The 23,336-nt window shown below is 42.0% G+C and overlaps 1 protein-coding gene across 1 annotated transcript in view; it reads right to left on the bottom strand.

The window, feature by feature from the left end:
• The window catches only part of LOC126235913 (galactoside alpha-(1,2)-fucosyltransferase 2-like), a 328,380-nt gene that overhangs the window by 181,902 nt on the left and 123,142 nt on the right, over nt 1–23,336 (bottom strand). The window contains exon 2 of the mRNA XM_049944868.1: nt 19,623–20,343. Coding sequence (XP_049800825.1) covers nt 19,623–20,015 — 393 coding nt within the window. The 5' untranslated portion in view covers nt 20,016–20,343. The remainder of the gene's footprint in view (nt 1–19,622; nt 20,344–23,336) is intronic.

Raw genomic sequence — 23,336 nt, 5'->3', positions numbered from 1 at the left:
GCTATATAGAAATGCTGATATATGGTGTACGAACATGGAGTTTAGGTCACACTATGGTATTAATTATAGATTGTTTGCTTGGCAGAGCCTCGTGGTAGGAATTGTGCTGCATCCACTTGTTGACATTCTGTTCTCTACTGGTATATTTACTCACTATTGCATGTTTTGCTTACGCTCAGTGCCTTATATTTTAAGATAAGAAAATGAACTGCCATGAGCTGGAGGTTTTATGGAAGCTGTATAAATTTATGCTAATAGGAAGGAAAGTAACGACATGACATACCAACACTAGGGTTAGACCATTGACAGTTATTACACTGCATTCTTCGTGAGCAATTGAAATAGTAAGTGACACTTGATACAAAAAATACTCCACATGTTTGCTTCTGCCATGATTCTTGAAGTGGTGTTCACACTGTGAAATATTATGATCATTCACACTCCGTAATCGTACTTAATTACTGAGAGTTATTCGAACTAAAGTCTGTTAGAGGTCATGTATGCATTTCTTTTGTTTAATGATGTACAAGGTAACCAAAATGTATTTTATAATTCATAATAAGTAGAAGATTTGGTCAGATGGATTACACAGAGGTTGTGTGTGGACATTGTGTCTTCGGATTATATGGGATGATGAATTGAAGTTTGCACTAGGATTTTATCTGTACTTGTTCGAGGAGACTGACTAGAGGAAAGAGTTCTTATGGAAGTAAAATGATATTGGTGCTAAGGTTTATATGTATCGACGTATTGAAGAGGTATTATTGAGGTATTGAGATTGTGTGAAGTTGATGATTATTGCAGTTTTGGTGGACAAGAGGTAAGGTAAATGCTATCGATGATAAGGTTTATATGTATCGACGTAAGAGGTATTATTGAAGTATTAAGATTATGTGATGATAATGATTATTGGAGTTTTGGTGGATAAGAGGTAAAGTAAGTGAGGAGCATATTTTTTTTGTTGGTTTATATGGAACAAGGAGGATGAAGATGGCAGACTAGAACACTCAAGTAGAAGGAAGATTGTCTACACACACACTTTGTTAAACCACTAAGCAGTATATACTTTTTTTTGGAGAGAGGAAGTAATTACATATCTTGGCACACTGACAGTTGTTCAGCAACCGTACATTTGATTTGGCTTGGCAAACATTGGTCTTGACATGACGACTATGACGTTGACTAACTATTATTGACTGTTATACATTGCTGCCACTACTACTTGATACACATGATGAACATCAAATTTTGACAGAATTGCATTTACACAGTTAACCCTATTCAATTACACAGTAGCACTAATGTGGACGAAAGATGAGTGAGTGTGTTTTGTGTGTTTTCCCTTCCTAATCCTAAATAATTGGTACCGACCTATCTCCTAAATATTATTTTACTTGTTTGTTGTGGCTTGCACTGACACCCATAAACATTATAGGTTTACTATTATTTGTGTATTGTAATAGTTAATATGACAATTATCTGATATCATTTGTGTGTTTATTATAATTTGTATGTTTAGTGTAAGAGCATTGATAATAATTTTGTAAAAGCAATTGTGTGTGCATTCAAACTGTTGTTCACACCTGCACCTGTTCAACATTGATGTGTGACACTTAGAAATGTTTAATTTCTGCTGATGAATTGTGTGATTAGTGATAGTGAATATTATGGACTGTTACTTGCACTTTTCTACATGATTGGTGCCACTAGGACATGTTTAATTTCTGCTGATAAACTCTGATGAACAGTGTGATTAGTGATAGTGAATATTATGGACTGCTGTTTGCACCTGCTCAACATTGCTGGGTGCCATTGATGGACTGCTTCTATTGAAATAATGTCACTTGTTGCTGTCTGCACCTGTTCAACATTGCTGGGTGCCACTAATGGAACTGCTTATACTGAAAATGTCACTTGGTGTCTGCACCTGTTCAACATTGCTGGGTGCCACTGGTGGAACTGCTTCTACTGAAATGAAGTCACTTGTGGTGTCTGCACCTACTCAACATTGCTAGGTGCCACTAATGGAACTGTTTCTGCTGAATGATGTCACTTGTTGCTGTCTGCACCTATTCAACAATGCTGGGTGCCACTGATGGACTGCTTCTGCTGAAAAGATGTCACCTGTTGATGTCTGCACTTGCTCAACATTGCTGGGTGCCACTGATGGACTGCTTCTACTGAGATAATGTCACTTGTTGGTGTCTGCACCTGCTCAACATTACTGGGTGCCACTGATGGACTGTTTCTACTGAAATGGTGTCACTTGTTGCTGTAGCACCTGTTCAACATTGCTGGGTGCCACTGATGGAACTGCTTCTACTAAAATGATGTCACTTGTTGGTATTTGCCCCTGTTGACCATTGCTGGGTGCTACTGCTGGAACTGTCAACTACATTCGTCATTGCTGACGCAATTGATTGAACTGTTTAACCACATAATACTTGTGTAAACTATTATGTAGTCACATGTATGAAAGAATTTGTATTCCTTACTGTATTTTATATATATTAGGTTATTGAGAGGTCAGTGCAAAGCCAAAATTTTATCTAGTTATGTGATATTTATGTATTAATTTTATCTTTTATTTTTTGTCTGTATTTTTTTTGGACGAATTTGGTGGTATTTTCACCACCAATGCTGGCAAAAATACCATCAAATTCTAGCCCGTGGAGGAAGGGCATATGAAAGGTGGCTACACTGAGCCACAGCGCCAGAGATCGCGCCAGAGAGTTTTGTTCCGCCGCCTCCACTGGCAGTGATTATTGAGAAGTAGCGGAGTGAAGTTCTTGTCGAGAAGTCGTGGTGGAGAGTGCTTGCCGAGATGTCGTAGTGAAAAGTTCTTGTCGAGAAGTCGTAGCGGGCAGTGCTTGTGGAGATGTTGTAGTAGTGACTGCTTGTTCCATGTTTTATGCAGTTGTTTGATGGACTAGACAGCAGATGTTGTTCCAATGGAGATATTGTAATGATTAGAGTGCTTTTCGTCAATATATATGAAGGTAACAAAACTCGCTTTTTTTTTCATTATTTCAATGTCTTGAATAATGCGTCAGTACAGGTTCAGTCAACAAAGCATCTGGCTTGTGTTCTTGTATTAGAGTGTAATTCTGGTTTTCTTGCGCAATTATAGTATTTCTATTTTTTAATTACTTCAGTATAAAAGATATTTAAAATTTCTTGTCTTATTGAAGAAGAGCCGTGCCAGATGTGTACGTTGACACACTTCCACACACAGAACAGTTATACTTGTGCTTTGGTTTCGTAGGTTTTATAGTTGCTGGGGACTTAATTAATTAATTGTGTTAACGGAAATTTTCTTTCATTGTTTGTTGTTATTCTATGCAGTCAGATTGCGTACTAAAACTAGTCAGGGCCAACCATTTACGAGACTTCGTAATCGGACAGACAGCTACTAAAAATTAAAAAGTATTTGCATTTCATATTTATATAATTAAGCCCCCATGCAATCTTTCGAAGAGCGAGCGGTTGTACATGATCGCTAAGTATGGAACTTTTGTATCAGCATACTCTGAAAAGAATCGGACTGGTATACGATCTGGACTGGAGGTCTTGCCTTTATTAAGTGATTTAAGCTGCTTCGCTACACCTAGAATATCTACTTCTAGATTACTCATGTTGGCAGTTCTTCTAGATTCGAATTTTGGAATATTTACTTCGTCTTCATCAGCGAAGGATTTTCAGAAAACCATATGTTATTTCGTAATGTAATTCCCTCTGCATCGCATGTTTTAATTCAACTACATCCCATTACCCTAGTTTGCGTTTATATCTGTTTATATCATAACCTCTTTTTCAAGACGCTATGCACTTCCTTCAACTGCTCTTCCAAGTCCTTTACTGTCTCTGACAAAATTACAACGTCATCGGCAATCCTCAAAGTTTGTATTTCTTTTCCCTGAACTACAGTTTCCTTTCCAACTTTTCCTTTGTTTTCCTTCGTAGCTTGCTCACTGTGCAGACTGAATAACAACCTTTCTTAATTACTGCTTCTACTTCGTATCCTTAGTCCCTTTTACCTACAGCCTAGTTCCTGTCGAAGCTGTATACGTGGTGCTCCAAAATACCCCTTGCAAACTTCTATGACTTGCAGAGGGGACTGAATAGATAATATTTTGAAGTGGAACCCCTGTCCGTGCTGCAACCATTTGAAAACATGTTGGTAACGCGATCACTTTTACAAGTAAATTATTAGGTGTGATCCAGTACATCACTTGTTTTACAATTCCATTCATTCGTAACCACATAAACAAAAAGGAACTTGACCAGTTTTCACAAATACTGTAGTTCACATTCAAACTTAAGCCATTTTTGTCTTTTTCAAAGGAGAGATAGTACTACAAGTAAGGTTCGATGTGGCGACCACCAAGCTCGGTGCACACTTTGTACCTACGAATGGTGCTGTGATATATACTGGCGCGACGAGCAACTCTTTCATTACCGTGATCTTCGCCGTACAGAAGGATCATGTTGGTGTATTCTGCAAATGTGCATGCAGCCGTGTTGCTCTAACACTCACCGACGCGTGAATGAGGCTCGAACCAGGTCAGAGAGGTAGGATAGACGTCAGATGATATCAGCCGATCCGACGTAATCACCACCCACCACCCTTGTTGCATACCTACGAAGGAAACATATTTACAAACGTCTGTAGCGGGAAAACCCTACGTTTCCCGACACGGGTGGCAATTCAGAATATTGTCTACTCAGTGCCTTCTACAAGTCCTAGAAATTTGTAAGTGGAATTTTAAATCACCTTGTATAATCATTTGCTTTCTGTATTTTATCCATAGATACCATCAGAATTTAAAATAATCCATCATTCAACATTGTCAATAATTTTCTCTCAGTACTACACACGGTTTCCTTGTTTCAGTGTATCTTCTAAGATAAGGTGCAGTGACAGTTTTTTTTTTTTTTCGCATGTTCCTGCTTCTCCCCGGAACCCAAATGGATTTACCCAAAGTCGGTCTCTGCCAGTTTTCTCCACTCTTCTGCAAACAATTCGCGCCACAATATTTTTGTTACGCGATGTAAACAGGCGCAACTGTCGCACAGATGATGTTGATTTCTGCGTCTGGATCACGCATGTGCCCATTGAGCTCACTATCAAACAGGAGGACAACCGTGATGGCCGCCATATGAATAGGGGCAGTTCAGAGATGTTAGTAGTGCTTGGGCTTGCCACTTTCGATGTTTTTCTTACATTTTGGACCAGAATGTTCAAGAATGGTATAGGATACGATTACTAATCGATGGACGACAGGAAGCAGCGTTGTTAAGTATTATCTACCGTAACGATCGTTTTCGAGTCGAGTTGACATCGCTTGCCAGATATCATTACGCACAATGCTCTGTATTTAACTCAGTTATCTGCTATTCTGAAGAAGAGCTACGCCCGAAACGTGTAAATGCATAAAGGCTTAATAACAAGTGGGCTGTTGTTATCAGCAATCAAAAAGTGGTGATGACGACGCACCCAGAAATTGTATAAACCTCGCAGTAGGGCTGTTGATAAAATGTAGATGGATCGATATATCGATAACTTTCTCCAAAAGGATATCGGTATATGCCAACGGTACTTTCCCAATGATATATTCGATATAGAAATGGTAATATCGTGTGCCAATGTTTTAATTTTATATTTTTTCGTAATTTTCGGTAAATATTTGAAATTCTTCTTTTGAAATCGTACTAGAACCTGATTTTACTTTCACTGTGTAGAGGAGTCGTACTACCTTTTGAGCTTCCATCACATCCAGTCTTTCCCTTTGGCTGCGTGAAGCAAGTAGCGCTGGCACAAAGAAGTAGTCCAATTGCATTAAGGAGTGGCGGTGTGAATGGAATAACAAGATATCCAATGTGAAGAAACAGCGCAGCAGTTGCGTTGAATCAAATGGTTGAAATGGCTCTGAGCACTATGTGACTTAACATCTGAGGTCATCAGTCCCCTAGAACTTGTTGTTGTTGTGGTCTTCAGTCCTGAGACTGGTTTGATGCAGCTCTCCATGCTACTCTATCCTGTGCAAGCTTCTTCATCTCCCAGTACCTACTGCAACCTACAGCCTTCTGAATCTGCTTAGTGTATTCATCTCTTGGTCTCCCCCTACGATTTTTATCCCTCCACGCTGCCCTCCAATTCTAAATTGGTGATCCCTTGATGCCTCAGAACATGTCCTACCAACCGATCCCTTCTTCTGGTCAAGTTGTGCCACAAACTCCTCTTCTCCCCAATCCTAATCAGTACCTCCTCATTAGTTATGTGATCTACCCATCTAATCTTCAGCATTCTTCTGTAGCACCACATTTCGAAAGCTTCTATTCTCTTCTAGTCCAAACTATTTATCGTCCATGTTTTACTTCCATACATGGCTACACTCCATACAAATACTTTCAGAAATGACTTCCTGACACTTAAATCTATACTCGATGTTAACAAATTTCTCTTCTTCAGAAACGCTTTCCTTGCCATTGCCAGTCTACATTTTATGTGCTCTCTACTTCGACCATCATCAGTTATTTTGCTCCCCAAATAGCAAAACTCCTTTACTACTTTAAGTGTCTCATTTCCTAATCTAATACCCTCAACATCACCCGACTTAATTCGACTACATTCCATTATCCTCGTTTTGCTTTTGTTGATGTTCATCTTATATCCGCCCTTCAAGACACCATCCATTCCGTTCAACTGCTCTTCCAAGTCTTTTGCTGTCTCTGACAGAATTACAATGTCATCGGCGAACCTCAAAGTTTTTACTTCTTCTCCATGAATTTTAGTACCTACTCCGAATTTTTCTTTTGTTTCCTTTACTGCTTGCTCAATATACAGATTGAATAACATCGGGGAGAGGCTACAACCCTGTCTTACTCCTTTCCCAACCACTGCTTCCCTTTCATGTCCATCGACTCTTATAACTGCCATCTGGTTTCTGTACAAATTGTAAATAGCCTTTCGCTCCCTGTATTTTACCCCTGCCACCTTTAGAATTTGAAAGAGAGTATTCCAGTCAACATTGTCAAAAGCTTTCTCTAAATCTACAAATGCTAGAAACGTAGGTTTGCCTTTCCTTAATCTTTCTTGTAAGATAAGTCGTAAGGTTAGTATTGCCTCACGTGTTCCAGTATTTCTACGGAATCCAAACTGATCTTCCCCGAGGTCGGCTTCTACTAGTTTTTCCATTCGTCTGTAAAGAATTCGTGTTAGTATTTTGCAGCTGTGGCTTATTAAACTGATTGTTCGGTAATTCTCACATCTGTCAACACCTGCTTTCTTTGGGATTGGAATTATTATATTCTTCTTGAAGTCTGAGGGTATTTCGCCTGTTTCATACATCTTGCTCACCAGATGGTAGAGTTTTGTCAGTACTGGCTCTCCCAAGGCCGTCAGTAGTTCCAATGGAATGTTGTCTACTCCGGGGGCCTTGTTTCGACTCAGGTCTTTCAGTGCTCTGTCAAACTCTTCACGCAGTATCATATCTCCCATTTCATCTTCATCTACATCCTCTTCCATTTCCATAATATTGCCCTGAAGTAAATCGCCCTTGTATAGACCCTAGAACTTAGAACTACTTAAACCTATCTAACCTAAGGACACCACTCACATCCATTCCCTAGGCAGGATTCGAACCTGCGACCGTAGCAACCGCGAGGTTCCGGACTGAAGCGCCTAGAACCGCTCGGTCACCGCGGCCGGCCCAGTTGCGTTAAAAATCAGTTTATAACGTAACCAGTATGCTATTTCTTCACATCAGCCATCTTCAAAAGCAGTTGCTGCAACTGATGAACAAAAATCTGAATGACAAGATTGGTCGTTGCAGTGGGCGGAGACGTGTGAGGAAAATGCTGACGTAATCAGTGCTCGACGCTACCAACAGAAACTGCAACGTTTAACTTCACCAAGCAATGTTAACGCTACGACTGCTAGCTCGCCGGCGTTTGCAGAAATGGAAAAAAAAAAAAATGACCAGCGAGGTCGACATGAAGTGCTCCAGACAAATGCGATCTATGACGAAATCGAACGACGGACCCAACGGACACTTTTTATTTTGTCACTTACATGCAGTTATCATTTTTAGCAAAGCGGTTAGCGCCAAGCATGAACGTGCATAACTTTCCTTTCAGTTTTTGCTCTTTCCCTAAGGGGATTAAGCAGGCTGATGGCTTGTTGATGTACAGAATATCTAATAATAAATCAATACTTAGACAGCTCTAAAACTGGCAGTATATTTACAAATGTGCAGCTGATATTTCTTTTTCGCCGGTACGTCAGTACATCCTCCGTCTATATATCGACAACATTTATCGAAACTTCGAGATGCGGGAATGATATATTTGAAATATCGATATATCGGATTCCAGATACTTATTCAAAATATCAACAGCCCGTTCGCAGGCCTACAGTGCGACTTCATGTCGCAAGTTAAACAAACTCTGAAATTTTGTAGGTAGAATTCGGGTTTCATCCAGAAAATGAAATGAATTAAATGTACTGAAACGAAGTAATTGAATAGACTGGGATGAAATCAATCAAAATGAAACCTCTTGAAATGATTTCTGAGAAGATTTGCGAAGGCTGTAGTAAGTATTTCACTGGTCTGAAATTTTTCTGCAATGTTCAGGAATTACTCTCTCATTCCTTCATTATCAAAGTTTTGAAAGTGATGCACGCTGAATGACGTTCAGACGACGGGAAGCAATCACTGCCTCGTTCTATGAGGCAGCCCGATTGCCGTCGGCGCTCAAAGGCACGACTCGATTTCACGCATCGGTGACACTCTCGATTGCCCGTAGCATCCTGTTCGGAAGTTTTATGATAATTTCTAGCACTTCGCGTTGTAAAGAACTTCGAACTGGTGTGAATCTGACGAAGCAGTGTCTTTGGCAGAGGAACCATCCGACCACAAGCATAAAAGTTCTGTTATTAAAACATTCTCACGGTCGCTAATGAACCAGACAACCGACTAATGTTCCGGTCTAGCGATTTACAGTCCATGAAAGACGTAAAAAAAAGAAGGAACTATGTTACCTGTACAGGGCGATTCAAAAAGAAATAACAGATTTCACTTGTTTATTACAAAAAAATGGTTCAAATGGCTCTGGGCACTATGGGAATTAACTTCTGAGGTCATCAGTCCCCTAGAACTTAGAACTACTTAAGCCAAACTAACCTAAGGACATCACACACATCCATGCCAGAGGCAGGATTCGAACCTGCGACCGTAGCGGTCGCGCGGTTACAGACTGTAGCGCCTAGAACAGCTCGGCCATTCCTGTCGGCTGTTTATTACAGGCAAGCTGCGAAAGAAACACTTTCGCATGTCGTTGGATAGAGGAAGGTTCTAAGTCTTATGTTCGCACAGACACAATACAATATATTCAATATGAACACCATGCGTTGCTCGAGAAACATCGAAACGATAGTTCACTTCATTCCACACATCAGTCAACAGGTCCATGCTTATTGAATCGACAGCTTCAACAATTCCATTTCTCAGCTCTTGAAGGGAAGCTGCCACAGATGGGACTAAGACTGTCTTTTATATTCCCACACAAAAATGTAGCGAGGTGTGAGGTCTCGTGACGTGGGAGGCTAGAAGCAACGAACAAGATCTTGTTGTCCACCTCTTCCAATCCAATGTTGTGGGATGGTATTACATTTACCCTTTATAATGGAGAACATCAATTAATAAATAAATATACTGCCTTAATCTCTAATGTAGACGTGTACAGTACTGTTGGATTCCAGCAGCAAAACAGTTCCTACGTTATCAAATTTTGCAAGTGGGAGTACTATGCAGAGTGTTACAATTTTTGTGTCCCTTATTCGAGCAGGAAATAGCACTGGTCAAAAACTATGTGTGCTCAAATAAATACCTATTAAGATATTGGCCATTTGAAAAAAAAAAAAAAAGGTTGAAATGGCTCTGAGCACTATGGGACTTAACTTCTGAGGTCATCGGTCCCCTAGAACTTAGAACTACATAAACCTAATTAACCTAAGGACATCACACACATCCATGCCCGGGGCAGGATTCGAACCTGCGACCGTAGCAGTCGCGCGGTTCCAGACTGTAGCGCCTAGAAACGCTCGGCCACCGGGGCCGGCTGGCCATTTGACATGTCTCGAGAACAGTCAGTATTCAGTAGTGCAGGCTGTCTTCTCGACTAGCAACAGAGACAAGGTGATAGCACATTTCTTAAGATATCAAGAAATATCTTACATGGTACTAGAGGAAGCTGTATAGAGAGCCAAAACTGTAGAGGGAGTCAGATATTCGAATATCTTCACCAAATAATTGAGCCATCTAATGCCCGACTGCGAAGTGCCGTACAGTGGTGTGAGTAAGAAGTTCGTGTTCATGATGTCGGTGAATCAACAAGTAATAGTCCTTTTCTCGTAGTGTCAATGCCGCACGGTTTCCCAGAGAACTCTTTACTGTGTATACTTTTATACTGCGATTCACAAATGCAGTGTACACTAATCAAAAGAATGTGTCATCAAAGAAGTAGCACAACGCTATTTAATTATTAACATTGTTCTTGTGCTTTATTTTCTTTGGACTGAAAATCCGACAGCGCTAAAGTGAAGACTTATGTTATTCTTCAACGTGACTGGCATGATTAAATTGGAAATCGAAAAATCATTAATTCAATTCTATAATAATTCTTCGGTTGCTTAGGTTTATTCATTTTGATCTAGTGGCATAGCATCGAACATACATATGCGTGAGACTGAAATAATACAGTCACTTTTCGCAAAAAAGAACGAAACGACGTGTTTTCGAACAAAGCTTCACGACACGTCCACGTGTCCCCCCTCCTTTGTAATTTTTCCTCGCACTCAACATCCCACGAATAGGAGGGCAGCAGTCTTTCTGGGACATCAAATCCACATCCATCGCTGGAGTAACGGTTAGAATCCTCGCCAGGTTCCCATTCTTTTAGACGTCCGTTCCCTAGTTCTCATCGTTTACAAGCAGGGTATCATTTTTTTCACGCGACAATAGCATATCGTGACAGTGGGATCCATTAAACAGCGTGCATGTGTCCTACTAACCGCGCAGTGCGCAACCATAACTGGTCGTGTCGAGTTCATGTAGGGTCGCATTCCGATGGAGTACACAAACGGTAAATACGTCGATGCGCTTTTGGTGCTGGGAGCATCCGATAATCAACCGACTGCTGCTCTTAGTGCGTATGCTGCACGGTACCCTAGAAGGCACCATCCCGATAAGAATATGTTTCGTCGTCTGGAGCACCGCCTTTGGGAAATCGGTAATCTACGTCCACAAGTAATGGACAAGAGTCATCCAAGGACTAGACGTACTCCACAGAGGATGCGATTCTTAGAACCGATCACTAATCACCTCAGTGAACTTCCCGTTGTACTGCAAGGCAGTTCCAGATATCTCAGACACTGGTTATGTGTTGCACGATGAAGAACTGCGTCCACATCATTGCACGTTAACTCAGCAGCAGCCAGATACGCCGTCGTGTTGCTCTTCACACTGCGGACTGCGGTTTTCGATCAGGAAAAGTGTGGGTAGCAACGTCCCAGGAATGGGCTGGTTTCATTAACGCCCTTTCCTCCACCTCCCAAGGCGTTTTATCGGGTCGACCATGAGCGGTGGTGTGACTGGTTTCCTCGGCCACCCATAATAAAACAGCGTTATTTCAAAGGTTGGCGTCATGGTTCCGATCTCTATCGCAAAGGCGTCGAAAGAAGGGGTGAAATGTGGCTAGGAGGGGATCTGACGCCATTCTCGTCGTGTGACAAATCCACCGTGGCGCTGGTAAGAATTGTGGTGAAATTTGGTGCCAATGTGAGATAGTTAATTCACCTCACACCACACGTGAACCTGTGAGAGCAGGCTTTTTTTCGCATGGGTCACGTTGTTCGAAACGTCGCTGAGCGCGACATGGCGGGTGACATGCCGGGGCGCCGTGCTTTTGTAATACTACATAGGAAGTTTGTCGGCACCTTAGGCACAAACTTAAAACTTCTGCCGTTTTTTATCTCATGTATGAACAATCGATTTCAGGATAATATTGTCGCATTTCATACACTTGCTGAGCGTGCTGCATGAATCGAATTCCGTAAGTACTGAAACTGCCACACAGTTTGATGAATGGCTCTAAGCACTAGGGATCTGAGGTCATCAGTTCCCTAGACTTAGAACTACTTAAATGTAACTAACCTAAGGACATCACACACGTCCATGCCCGAGGCAGGATTCGAACCTGTGACCGTAGCAGCAGCGCGGTTCCGGACTGAAGTGCCTAGAACCGCTCGGCCACAGCGGCTGGCTACAGTTTGATAATGCGTCTCAAACATCCCTATACTATTTGCACGCAGAGTCCCTGACTCACTTCCATGCACTGATGTGATCAACATGCACATTATCAAAACTGCTTTTTCAAATAAATACCTACGAGATTTAAGTGAAAAGTAATGCCTCCACCTTACTAATTCTTCAACGGTTTTCAGCATTGGTATGTTTCAGGTACTGGCTTCTTTCGTAGCCTCTTCTCTACAGCTCCAGTTTGCGGGAAGTCTTAGCATTGAACGGTTGTGTTGTTACGGTGTGAAGTATGAAACCCTGCGCAGACGGTCGGTCAATGCGATTTACGCAACGTGCAGTTATTGAATTCTTGACAGCAGATGATGTCCCCCAAACGAGAGTCATCAGAGAATGAAAGCAGTTTGTTATGATTGTGTTGATGTGAGTACTCTGCGTCGTTGGGCGAGTAAGTTTAAAGATGTTGAGGCGGGAACATCTGACCTGCGTGACAATCGAAGAGTTGGACGTCCTGTGACAGCAACCACCGAGTTTCACAAGCAAAATGTTGACAAACGGATTCAGGACGATCGTCGTATCACTCAGAGTGAAATGGCAAGCACAATCGGCACTGCATAAGAACGTGTGTGTCACATTATTGCTTTGCTTGGCTATCGGAAGATCTATGCACGATGGGTACCCCGGATGCTGACACCTGAGATGAAAGTGCACTTGAAATTTACCAGGAACTCCTCTCGCGTTACGAGAATGAAAGTCACGCCTTTCTCCATTCAGTTGTGACGGGAGACGCAACATGAGTACACCATTACAACCCGCACAACGCTGCGAACTCTGAAACTACGGCTAACAAGGGTCCGAAAGGAAAAAGGAAATGTTTTCCTTCGGCATAACAATGCCAAACCACACACTCCACGTGCGACCACAGCAGAACTTCCGAGAATAAATCTCACCATCGTATGGCATCCTCCATACAGTCCAGATTTAGCACCGTCTGACCTCCATCTGTTCCCAATGATGAAAGACGATCTGCGGGGACATCATTGTGCTTCTGGTGAAGACGTTGAGAGAACTCTGAGACTGCGGTTGTGGAAACAGAGTGTCGACTTCTTCCGTGACGGCTTCAGAAAACTTGTTCATCGTTGGCCCGTTGGCAGAAATGTATTCTATTTCCTGGTGATTATATTTAAAAGTGAATATTGGTAATTAAAGATCACATTCTAAGGATTATTTCTGCGTTTGATTTATTAAAATATTCCCATCCAAACCCAATTAACGAAGTTGGAAACATTACTTTTCATTCAACCCTCGTATGTTTGATACTGGTAGACTTCTTTTAGCCAAGATTGTCCTCTTTGCCTGTGCTAGTGTGCTTTTTATGTCCACCTCGCTTCGTCCATCATGCTTCCTAGGTAGCAGAATTCCTTTGCTTTGTCTACTTCGTGGTCCCTACTTTTGATGTGAAGGATATCGATGACCTCATTTCTGCTGCTTATCATTACTTTCGACTTTCTTCGGTTTCCTCTCATTTCAAGACATGCGCGCATTAGGGTGTTCATTCCAATCGACAGTGCCTCCAATTCCTCCTCACTGCCAGTGTTAACCAGCGAATCTTACACTTTAGTCTGTAATGCAATGGTCCAAGTTGTTTTCCACCCACACAGCAAAACAGTTCCTTGCACTATCTGCTCCTCGGCACTCTTATCTAGGCGCTGCCGCATGGGATTAGCCGGGCGGTCTAAGGTGCTGCAGTCCTGGACTGAGCGGCTGGTCCCGGCGGAGGTTCGAGTCCTCCCTCGGACATGGGTGTGTGTGTTTGTCCTTAGGATAATTTAGGCGAAGTAGTGTGTAAGCTTGGGGACTGATGACCTTAGCAGTTAAGTCCCATAAGATTTCACACACATTTGAACATCTGAACTCTAGGCGCTACAGTCTGGAACCGCCCGACCGCTACGGTCGCAGGTTCGAATCCTGCCTCGGGCATGGATGTGTGTGATGTCCTTAGGTTAGGTTTAAGTAGTTCTAAGTTCTAGGGGACTGATGACCTCAGAAGTTAAGTCCCATAGTTCTCAGAGCCATTTTCGGCACTCTTCAAGAAGCCTATTGAGGGCACTCCTCATTGCGGAGGTCTTCGGTTCCATTCATTGCTGATTATCTTTTATTTGAAATCTTAAGCACGTGTAACACGATTTGCTTTAATAGACCGCTCGTGCCAAGCTGCCATGCACGCACCGTTTACATCTAGGATGCTCGCCTGGAGACAGTTTCGCATCTTTTCGACTCATCTTCGATGCTATTTCCCTTATAAGATTCTTTAAATGCTACCTGCGCTGGCCAGTCAGAACTCCTGTCGGCCTCTAGCGATACAACCTTGAAATAATGTCATGCTAAGGGGATAGCTCACTTGGAACAATACCTCATAGTACCTTTTAACCATCGAATATGGCTCCACAATAATGTGGGTAAGCAGTATAGCTTTAATTGGTGACTGTAATGAAGAATCATTCTTACTTACTGAGAAATTCCATATTTTTACTACGAACGTCGTCACTTGAAACACACATTTAGCCTTGATCAAGTTGCTCCAGACATCATATTTTGTGAGAGCTTTGGCAAGCAAGCTAACTGTACTTGTTGCCAACAGTATAATTCTCTTCTTCTCCTCCTCCGTCAAGCAAACATTGGGGGAAACTTGTGGCACGGACTGATAGTGGCTCGGATTGAAAGTCAAAGATATGTTGAAGAGAGTAAGTAATCTGATTAATAAATACATCTGCTTGTGTAGACCGTGTATTTGTTTTGCAATAACTGGAATATTATGGAGCAGAAGAAACGCTCAACAATGTTTCATTTCGTACGTGCAAAGTAGGAAGCAGAGAGTTGTCCTCCAATTTCAACAACGATGCGGCACATTGCGAATTACTCTCCTGCGCCAACCTTTTCATTTCGGAGCAGCACTTACAACTTATGTCTTCCATCTTTTGTTAGACATATAGCAATTACTGTCTTCCTCTTGTAATATCGTCGAGAGAATTTCATTGTATCGTCTATCTTACGACACATGTGCAAAAGCTATGATAGTACCAATCTAAGGGCAATGCTACGACGATAATTAATATTGACACTTAAGGATGTAGTATCTGCGAGTGGCAGCAGCGATGCTAAAAAGAGACTGTTGTACTTTGTATCTCTGGCTTTGTTAGTATTTAATTTCTATTTTTTTGTGTTGTCTTCTAGCAGAACTAGATAGAGGTATATATAATGGTATGAAAGGGATAGTCCGCCATTGCAATCAGAATTGTGACTTTAATGTCTGGTGTTTATATAGAAAAGGTGCAAGTATTAAAAACCATTGTAATTCGAAAGAGCTCATCTTGTGAATAAACGGCGAATATAATCATCGTCAAAGGCAACAAAAAAGGAAAAGGCAATTCCTTCTTTTAAAACCCGGTACTTCACATTGGACATTATATATGTTTAAGTTTTACCAGCAAGATTTACATCGTGCGGCGAAAATAATTTCAAGAGACTGCATCGAATACGGATACGGATCAAAACCAGCGACGAGTGACAAGTGCCGTCTTTTCTCAAAAGTAACATTCAGTAGCCCAGAGGCGGATTTATTCTCGCTACAACGATTAAGGATCTGCTGCCATTTTCATTCCCCTCCAGTTTTTCTTTGAAACTGTGCAGACTCATCAATACTAAAGCATCGATCGCCGCAGCAGTGGAGTCCGGGATCGACATCGTTGAGATTGAGAAGAGTTCTTCCTCCAGCGAATCGCTATTATTAGAGATACAAAATAATGATTATTATTACTATTTTCAGAGAATCTTCAAGAATTTCGTTAGGAAAAGACCTGCAATTAACTTCACAAACATTCATAATATTCTTGTTTTTCTTTCAATTTTTTAGCTGCACAGTCCCCCAGTACAGTACACATTCATTCAAGAGAGAATTAGTACATTATTGCTATTAACTTGGGGAAGGGATATTATACACTACAGGTTTAACCGTCTACAGCTCCCTCTAGTATCACGGAATTCACTCCCTGATGTCTTAAGAGACATCCTATCATTCTGTTCCTCTTTAACCCTCTACAGCTCCCTCTGGTATCATGGAAGTCATTCCCTGATGTCTTAAGAGACATCCTTTCGTCCTGTTCCTTTTTCATGTCAGAGTTTCCCATGTATTCCGTTCCTCGCCAACTCTTCTGAGAACTACGTCTTTTATTACCTTATCAGTCCATCTAATTTTAAAGATTCTTCTGTAGCACCACGTCTCAAATGCTTCTATTCTCTTCTCTTTCCGTTTTCCCGCAGTCCGTATCCCACTACCATACAATGCTGTGCTCCAAACATACATTGTCAGAACTTTCTTCCTCAAATTAAGGTCAATGTTTGATACTAGCAGACTTCTCTTGGCCAGGAAAGCCAACTATTTGCCAATAGAAGTCTGCTTTTATATCCTGCTTGCTCCATCTGTGATGGGTTATTTTGCTGCCTAGGCAATAGAATTCCTTATCTTCATCTACTTCATGATCACCAATCATGTTGTTAAATTTCTCGCGGACCTCATTTGTGCTACTTTTCATTGTCTTTCCTCACTTTACTCTCAGTCCATGTTCTGAACTCATTAGACTGGCCATTCCATTCAACAGATCCTGTAAATCTTCTTCACTTTCTCTGAGGTAGCAATGTCATCAGCGAATCTTACGGTTGATGTCCTTTCACCTTGAATTTGAATTCAATTCCACTCTTGAACGCTGCTTATACGCCAGAACGTTTTGGGCAGACAGTGTATGCATCACCATGGGATTTACCGTTGACAATATTGACTCATTCAGAAGAACTGCTGCGTTCATTCGGCGAACGCTAGGCGGAAAAACGATATGAACTAGGATACCACTTCCTTAAGCACTGTATAGAAATGTGTGCTCTATTCACCATATTTGATTTTCAGTAGGTTTCCAGCAAAATTGAATGTGGTAAATAAATATAAATGTCATATGACTAGGACCTCCCGTCGGGTAGACCGTTCTCCGGGCGCAAGTCTTTCGATTTGACACCACTTCGGCGACTTGCGCGTCGATGTGGATGAAATGATAATGATTAGGACAACACAACACCCAGTCCGTGAACAGAGAAAATCTCCGACCCAGCCGGGAATCGAACCCGGGCCCTCAGGATTAACATTCTGTCGCACTGACCACTCAGCTACCGGGGGCGAACACTGTACGTGGTCAAATCCATGTTTAAAAGTTTTCTTGTGGTCCAATCCTACTATTTTGCACAGCAGTATTTGAGAACATTTTCTTGTAAATTTATACATTCGTATTCTCTCTCATGGTTTTTCCTCATTGTATTAATTCTTAAATTCTTCTGCTTATAAATCTTCTAATCAACATTATGTAACCTATGTAGTACTGACTCTTTTCATCACCAAATAGCTTTGGCTCGCATGATGGTATAGTGGACAGCACATCTGGCTAGTAATCAGAAGACCCAGGTTCAAGCCCGGCCTTGCCACGAATTTAAATTAATTACTTCAGCTTCTGCCCTCATCATTGATCAACTTGAGATGCGCAACGTCTCCAGAAAAATGTCATTACATCGGATCAACAGCTCACCTATGTCTGAGATGCGGGCAGTATGTCCCCATTCTATAGAAAGCTGGGGTCATAGTCCAATATTGGAGAGCCTTAGGGATAATAATGATTTAAGAAGGGGAAAATGAAGATAGGCTGAGATGTGAATTGAAGTTTGTGTTAGGGAGGGCATTGAAGTAGAGTACTGTGTGCAATAGTTAATAGCGTATCTGTCTATAAGTAGGATACTGCCTTGGAACTAATTATAATTCAGCATTACAGCTTCTGTCCTCATCGTAGATTCGTAGATAAAAACGCATTTTTAGACCTCGGCATTTACACTACTGGCCATTAAAATTGCTACACGAAGAAGATATGCAGATGTTAAACGGGTATTCATTGGACAAATATATTATACTAGAACTGACATGTGATTACATATTCACGCAATTTGGGTGCATAGATCCTGAGAAATTAGTACCCAGAACAACCACCGCTGGCCGTAATAACGGCCTTGATATGCCTGGACATTGAGTCAAACAGAGCTTGGATGGCGTGTACAGGTACAGCTGCCCATGCAGCTTCAACACGATACCACAGTTCATCAAGAGTAGTGACTGGCGTATTGTGACAAGCCTGTTGCTCGGCCACCATTGACCAGACGTTTTCAATTGGTGAGAGATCTGGAGAATGTGCTGCCCACGGCAGCAGTCGAACATTTTCTGTGTCCAGAAAGGCCCGTACAGGACCTGCAACATGCGGTCGTGCATTATCCTGCTGAAATGTAGGGTTTCGCATGGATCTAATGAAGGGTAGAGCCACGGGTCGTAGCTCATCTGAAATGTAACGTACACTGTTCAAAGTGACGTCAATGCGAACAAGAGGTGACGAATATACGCTTCCAATGTGCGTTCACCGCGATGTCCCCAAACACGGATGCGACCATCATGATGCTGTAAACATAACCTGGATTCATTCGAAAAAAATGACGTTTTGCCACTCGTGCACCCAGGTTCGTCGTTGAGTGCACCATCGCAGGCGCTCCTGTCCGTGATGCAGCGTCAAGGGTAACCGCAGCCATGGTCTCCGAGCTGATAGTCCATGCTCCTGCAAACGTCGTCGAACTGATCGTGCAGATGGTTGTAGTCTTGCAAACGCCCCTATCTGTTGACTCAGGGATCGAGACGTGGTTGCACAATCCGTTACAGCCATGCGGATAAGATGCCTGTCATCTCGACTGACAGTGATACGAGGCCATTGGGATCCAGCACGGCGTTCCGTATTACCCTCCTGCACCCACCGATTCCATATTCTGCTAACAGTCATTGGACCTCGACCAACGCGAGCAGCAATGTCGCGATACGATAAACCGCAATCGCGATAGGCTACAATCCGGCATTTATCAAAGTCGGAAACTTGATGGTACGCATTTCTCTTCCTTACACGAGGCATCACAACAACGTTTCACCAGGCAACGCCGGTCAGCTGCTGTTTGTGTATGAGAAATCGGTTGGAAACTTTCCTCTTGTCAGCAAGTTGTAGGTGTCGCCGCCCGCCAACCTTGTGTGAATGCTCTGAAAAGCCAATCATTTGCATATCGCACCATCTTCTTTCTGTCGGTTAAATTTCACGTCTGTAGCACGTCACCTTCGTGGTGTAGCAGTTTTAATGGCCAGTAGCGTAATTGTTCGAAACAAAACGCAGACGCAGAGGGGCTTACCTGGCGGAGGCGACCGCGCAGCTGCGCCGGGATGAAGGCGGTGAGGTTGTAGAGGCGCGCAGCCGTCCACAGGGAGGCAAACTCCATGATGAGGTTCCCGAGGCGGCCGCCAGAGCGCACTGTGGCGGCGCCTCGCGGCAGGCACTGAACGCTCACCTCGGACAGCGCGACGCCCGGGAAGTGGTCGTTGTAGCTGGAGAAGCGGTACACGTAGGGCGCCTTCGCCGCCGCTTCATCGTCCTGCCAGAAGACCACGTCGCGCGGCAGCCGGTGCCCCGGCAGCGGGTGCGTGTCCGACACGTAGTAGGCGCAGATGTAGACCAGCAGCGCCGCAGACGCGACCGTCGCCAATAGCGCCTGTCTCAAGCCCATCGCGCGCGGGCTCGTGCGCATGCGCCGCCCCGTCACATGCAACTCCCACCTCACCGTCCGCCTTTGGGAATCTCTGGGGTCACCACCACGGTGCGAGGCGACTTGGAACGTCAGCACAAGTTACACGACATTCTCAACATTCGCACTCATGAATGATAGAATCATATCCAAAATGTTCGCCGAGTTACACTACCACAGTGATAGTATTTTCATGTCTGTTTTCAGTGTCGCCCACTTAGAGCGCTACACGCTCTTCATCAATGACATATTCCTACATATGAAGCGACAAAGTCATTGCTGTATATCTGCCAATCCTTGCCCATTCGATCATCTGCAGTCACTGGCCCTCCTGCAAATGAAGAAAAACAAGATATTAGTTTTGGGTATAAGTTCGTAACGTTTTTGTTTTGCATGTTAGTTTGCCGTTGCCATGATCGTCGAGGGGACACTGAATAGTGCACGGTACATCCAAACCGTGAAAGGTGGCTACACTGAGCCACAGCGCCAGAGATCGCGCTAGAGAGTATTGTTCTGCCGCCTCCTCTGGCAGTGATTATTGAGAACTCGTAGTAGTCAGTTCCTGTCGAGAGGTCGTGGTGGAGTGTGCTTGTCGAGATGTTGTAGTAAGGAGTGCTTGTTCCATGTTTTATGCAGTTGTTTGATGGGCTAGACAGCAGATATTGTTGGAATGGAAAATTGTAATGATCAGAGTGCTTTGCGTCAATATATATGAAGGTAAAATATTCTGTGTTTTTTTTTTCATTATTTCAGTGTCTTAAATAATGCGTCATTACAGGTTCAGTCAACAAAGCATCTGGCTTGTGTTCTTGGATTAGAGTGCAATTCTGGTTTTCTTGAGTAATTATGGTATTTCTATTTCCTTTAATTAATTCAGTATAATGATATTTAAAATTTCTTGTGTTGTTGAAGAAGAACCGTGCCAGATGCGTACGTTGAGTCATACTTCCACACACAGAACAGTTACACTTGTGCTTTGGTTTCGTAGGTTTTATAGTTGCTGGGGACTTAATTAATTAATTGTGTTAATGAAAATTTCCATTTCATTCTTTGTTGTTGTTCTATGCAGTCAGATAGCGTAATAATACTAGTCAGGGCCAACCGTTTACGAGACTTCGTAATCGGACAGACAGCTACTAAAGCAAACAAATTAAAATTAATTGCATTATATATTAATTAAGCCCCCATGCACGTGGCGACCGCTGCTTCGGATCGTCCCTTGGAATTCTTCTGATTGTAAAAATAGTAGACAGTAGTATTGTTGTAGTAATTTGTAGTTTAGTAATTGTAGTCTATTTTGCATGTGTAGATTTGGTAATTGTCATTCTTCTAATAGTATTTTTTTCTCAGAATTTGATTTGTTGTCTTGTATACCTGACAATTTAGTGCAATTATTTCAATTGTTCGAATCGTGTTTGAAGGAAACATTTCGTGTGAATGGTATTGTTGGAGATAAAGAGTCATTGTGTGTAATTTTCGTACAGTGACGAGATTTGTATGTTTTGTAAATGATTACGCGATCGATGAAAAAGGCAAAAATGATTAATAGTGAGAATGACGAAATTGTTAACATGGCGAACTCGCCAACAGAGGAAAACAGTATGATGGATAATGAAGTGGAAAACAATGTAATAAGTCGGGAAAATAGTCCGGAACCATTTCAAAATTTTTCTCAATCAGAAAATTCACAGAATCCGAGATTAACGACAGAAGATTCTGGAATAGTATCGAACACAGATAGCCTTATGGCTATGCAGAAGGAAGTTAGTTTTGCGGGAAATGCTAGGGGCGAAAATAATTCTGAATCATTTAATATGGAGCAGTTGATGGGTGCAATATTAAATTTGGGATCTCGTTTAGATTCACGAATAGGAACAATGGAAACACGGATGGGAACAATGGAAACTCGGTTAGGATCTGAATTTAAAACAGAGATTGGAACAATTAAAACGGAGATGGGAACTTTGGGATCTGAATTAAAAACAGTGGCAACACGTTTAGAAACAGAGATGGAAACAATGGAAACACGGTTAGACTCACGAATAGGGACATGCTTCAAAAACATGAAAGATGAATTAAAGAAAGAAATCAGAGAAGAAGTACAACCAATTTTGAATGCTCACAATAATAGATTAATTGCAGTAGAAATCAGACAAAGGGAACAGGATAGAGAACAGGAAGAAAGAGATCGCGTGATAGTACAGAAATTTTCAGAGTTAAATTTACAACGTGCAAAAGATAAGGAAGAAATATTTGAGAGAATCGAGGAATCCGTACCAAATGACAGATTAAATAATCCAACACAACAAAATGAACAGTTAACTACCAAATGTGTTAATACTGAAACCCGAATCGCGACACTTACGGAAGACGTAAATAAACAAAGGAAAAAATAGGTGATTTATCGGAAAGAGTTGAGGAGATTTCAGATAAATTGACAAATCTTAGTTTACATGGGGACAGAGATTCGGATGATACAGCTCCATTGCCATTTGCGGAAACTGAAGAGTACCAGAACATAAATAAACATGTTGAAAATCAGGGAAAATTTAATGAACGCGTTAAAAGGGAAGTTGAGGCATTACGGAAGCAAGTCAAACAAATTGAAGGCGAAATCGTAGGAAAAGACAGCAAAAGAAATTTAGAATCACAGATACCAGGGGGGTTTGAAGAAAATAATTTGTTTCATTTACGGGATGCAACAAGAGAGCGCCAGGCGCGCGAACTTGACAATAATCAACACTGGGACTGGAACAGACGCGGTAGGTCTTTGTCGCCACGAGGCGAAAACTTTGACTATAAACACTTTTTGACTGTTCGGAAATTTAAGATATTTCGCAATTCTAAGAATGACATACATCCATGTTCATGGTTAGATCAATTTACGTACGCACTTCCGCCAAGTTTGCCACTAAGTCACAAACTGAAATTTATGTGCAGCTATTAAAGTCCTCAGGGGATTCACTACACTAAGTGAATATGTGCCGTAGCGCTCACAGGGCCCCGAGCTGTAGTGGTGCTATTTCCCTTTTAGTTTTCTGCACCGCTGCCTACTCTTTCACTATTCTTTGCATCTATAAAAACAATTCTTCTACTATCCATCTATCTAGACAGTAGGTAAAGAATAACCGGATTTGACTGTTTTACCCAAAAGTGACTTCGGAAATTACCGTTTGGACTTACTGTATCTTCTGCAGCATTCATTCGTAGTTTAAATGAAATTTTACCTGTTTATCTTCGTGACAATATTACTTCATATGTTGACGATATTCTTATTGCTAAACGTTTTTGGAGTGAGCACAACAAAATTTTGGATTCATTATT

The sequence above is a fragment of the Schistocerca nitens genome, chromosome 2 (genome assembly GCF_023898315.1).
Source record: "Schistocerca nitens isolate TAMUIC-IGC-003100 chromosome 2, iqSchNite1.1, whole genome shotgun sequence".
NCBI classification, from domain to species: Eukaryota; Metazoa; Arthropoda; class Insecta; order Orthoptera; family Acrididae; genus Schistocerca; species Schistocerca nitens.
This window is presented reverse-complemented; position numbering and strand designations above follow the sequence as displayed.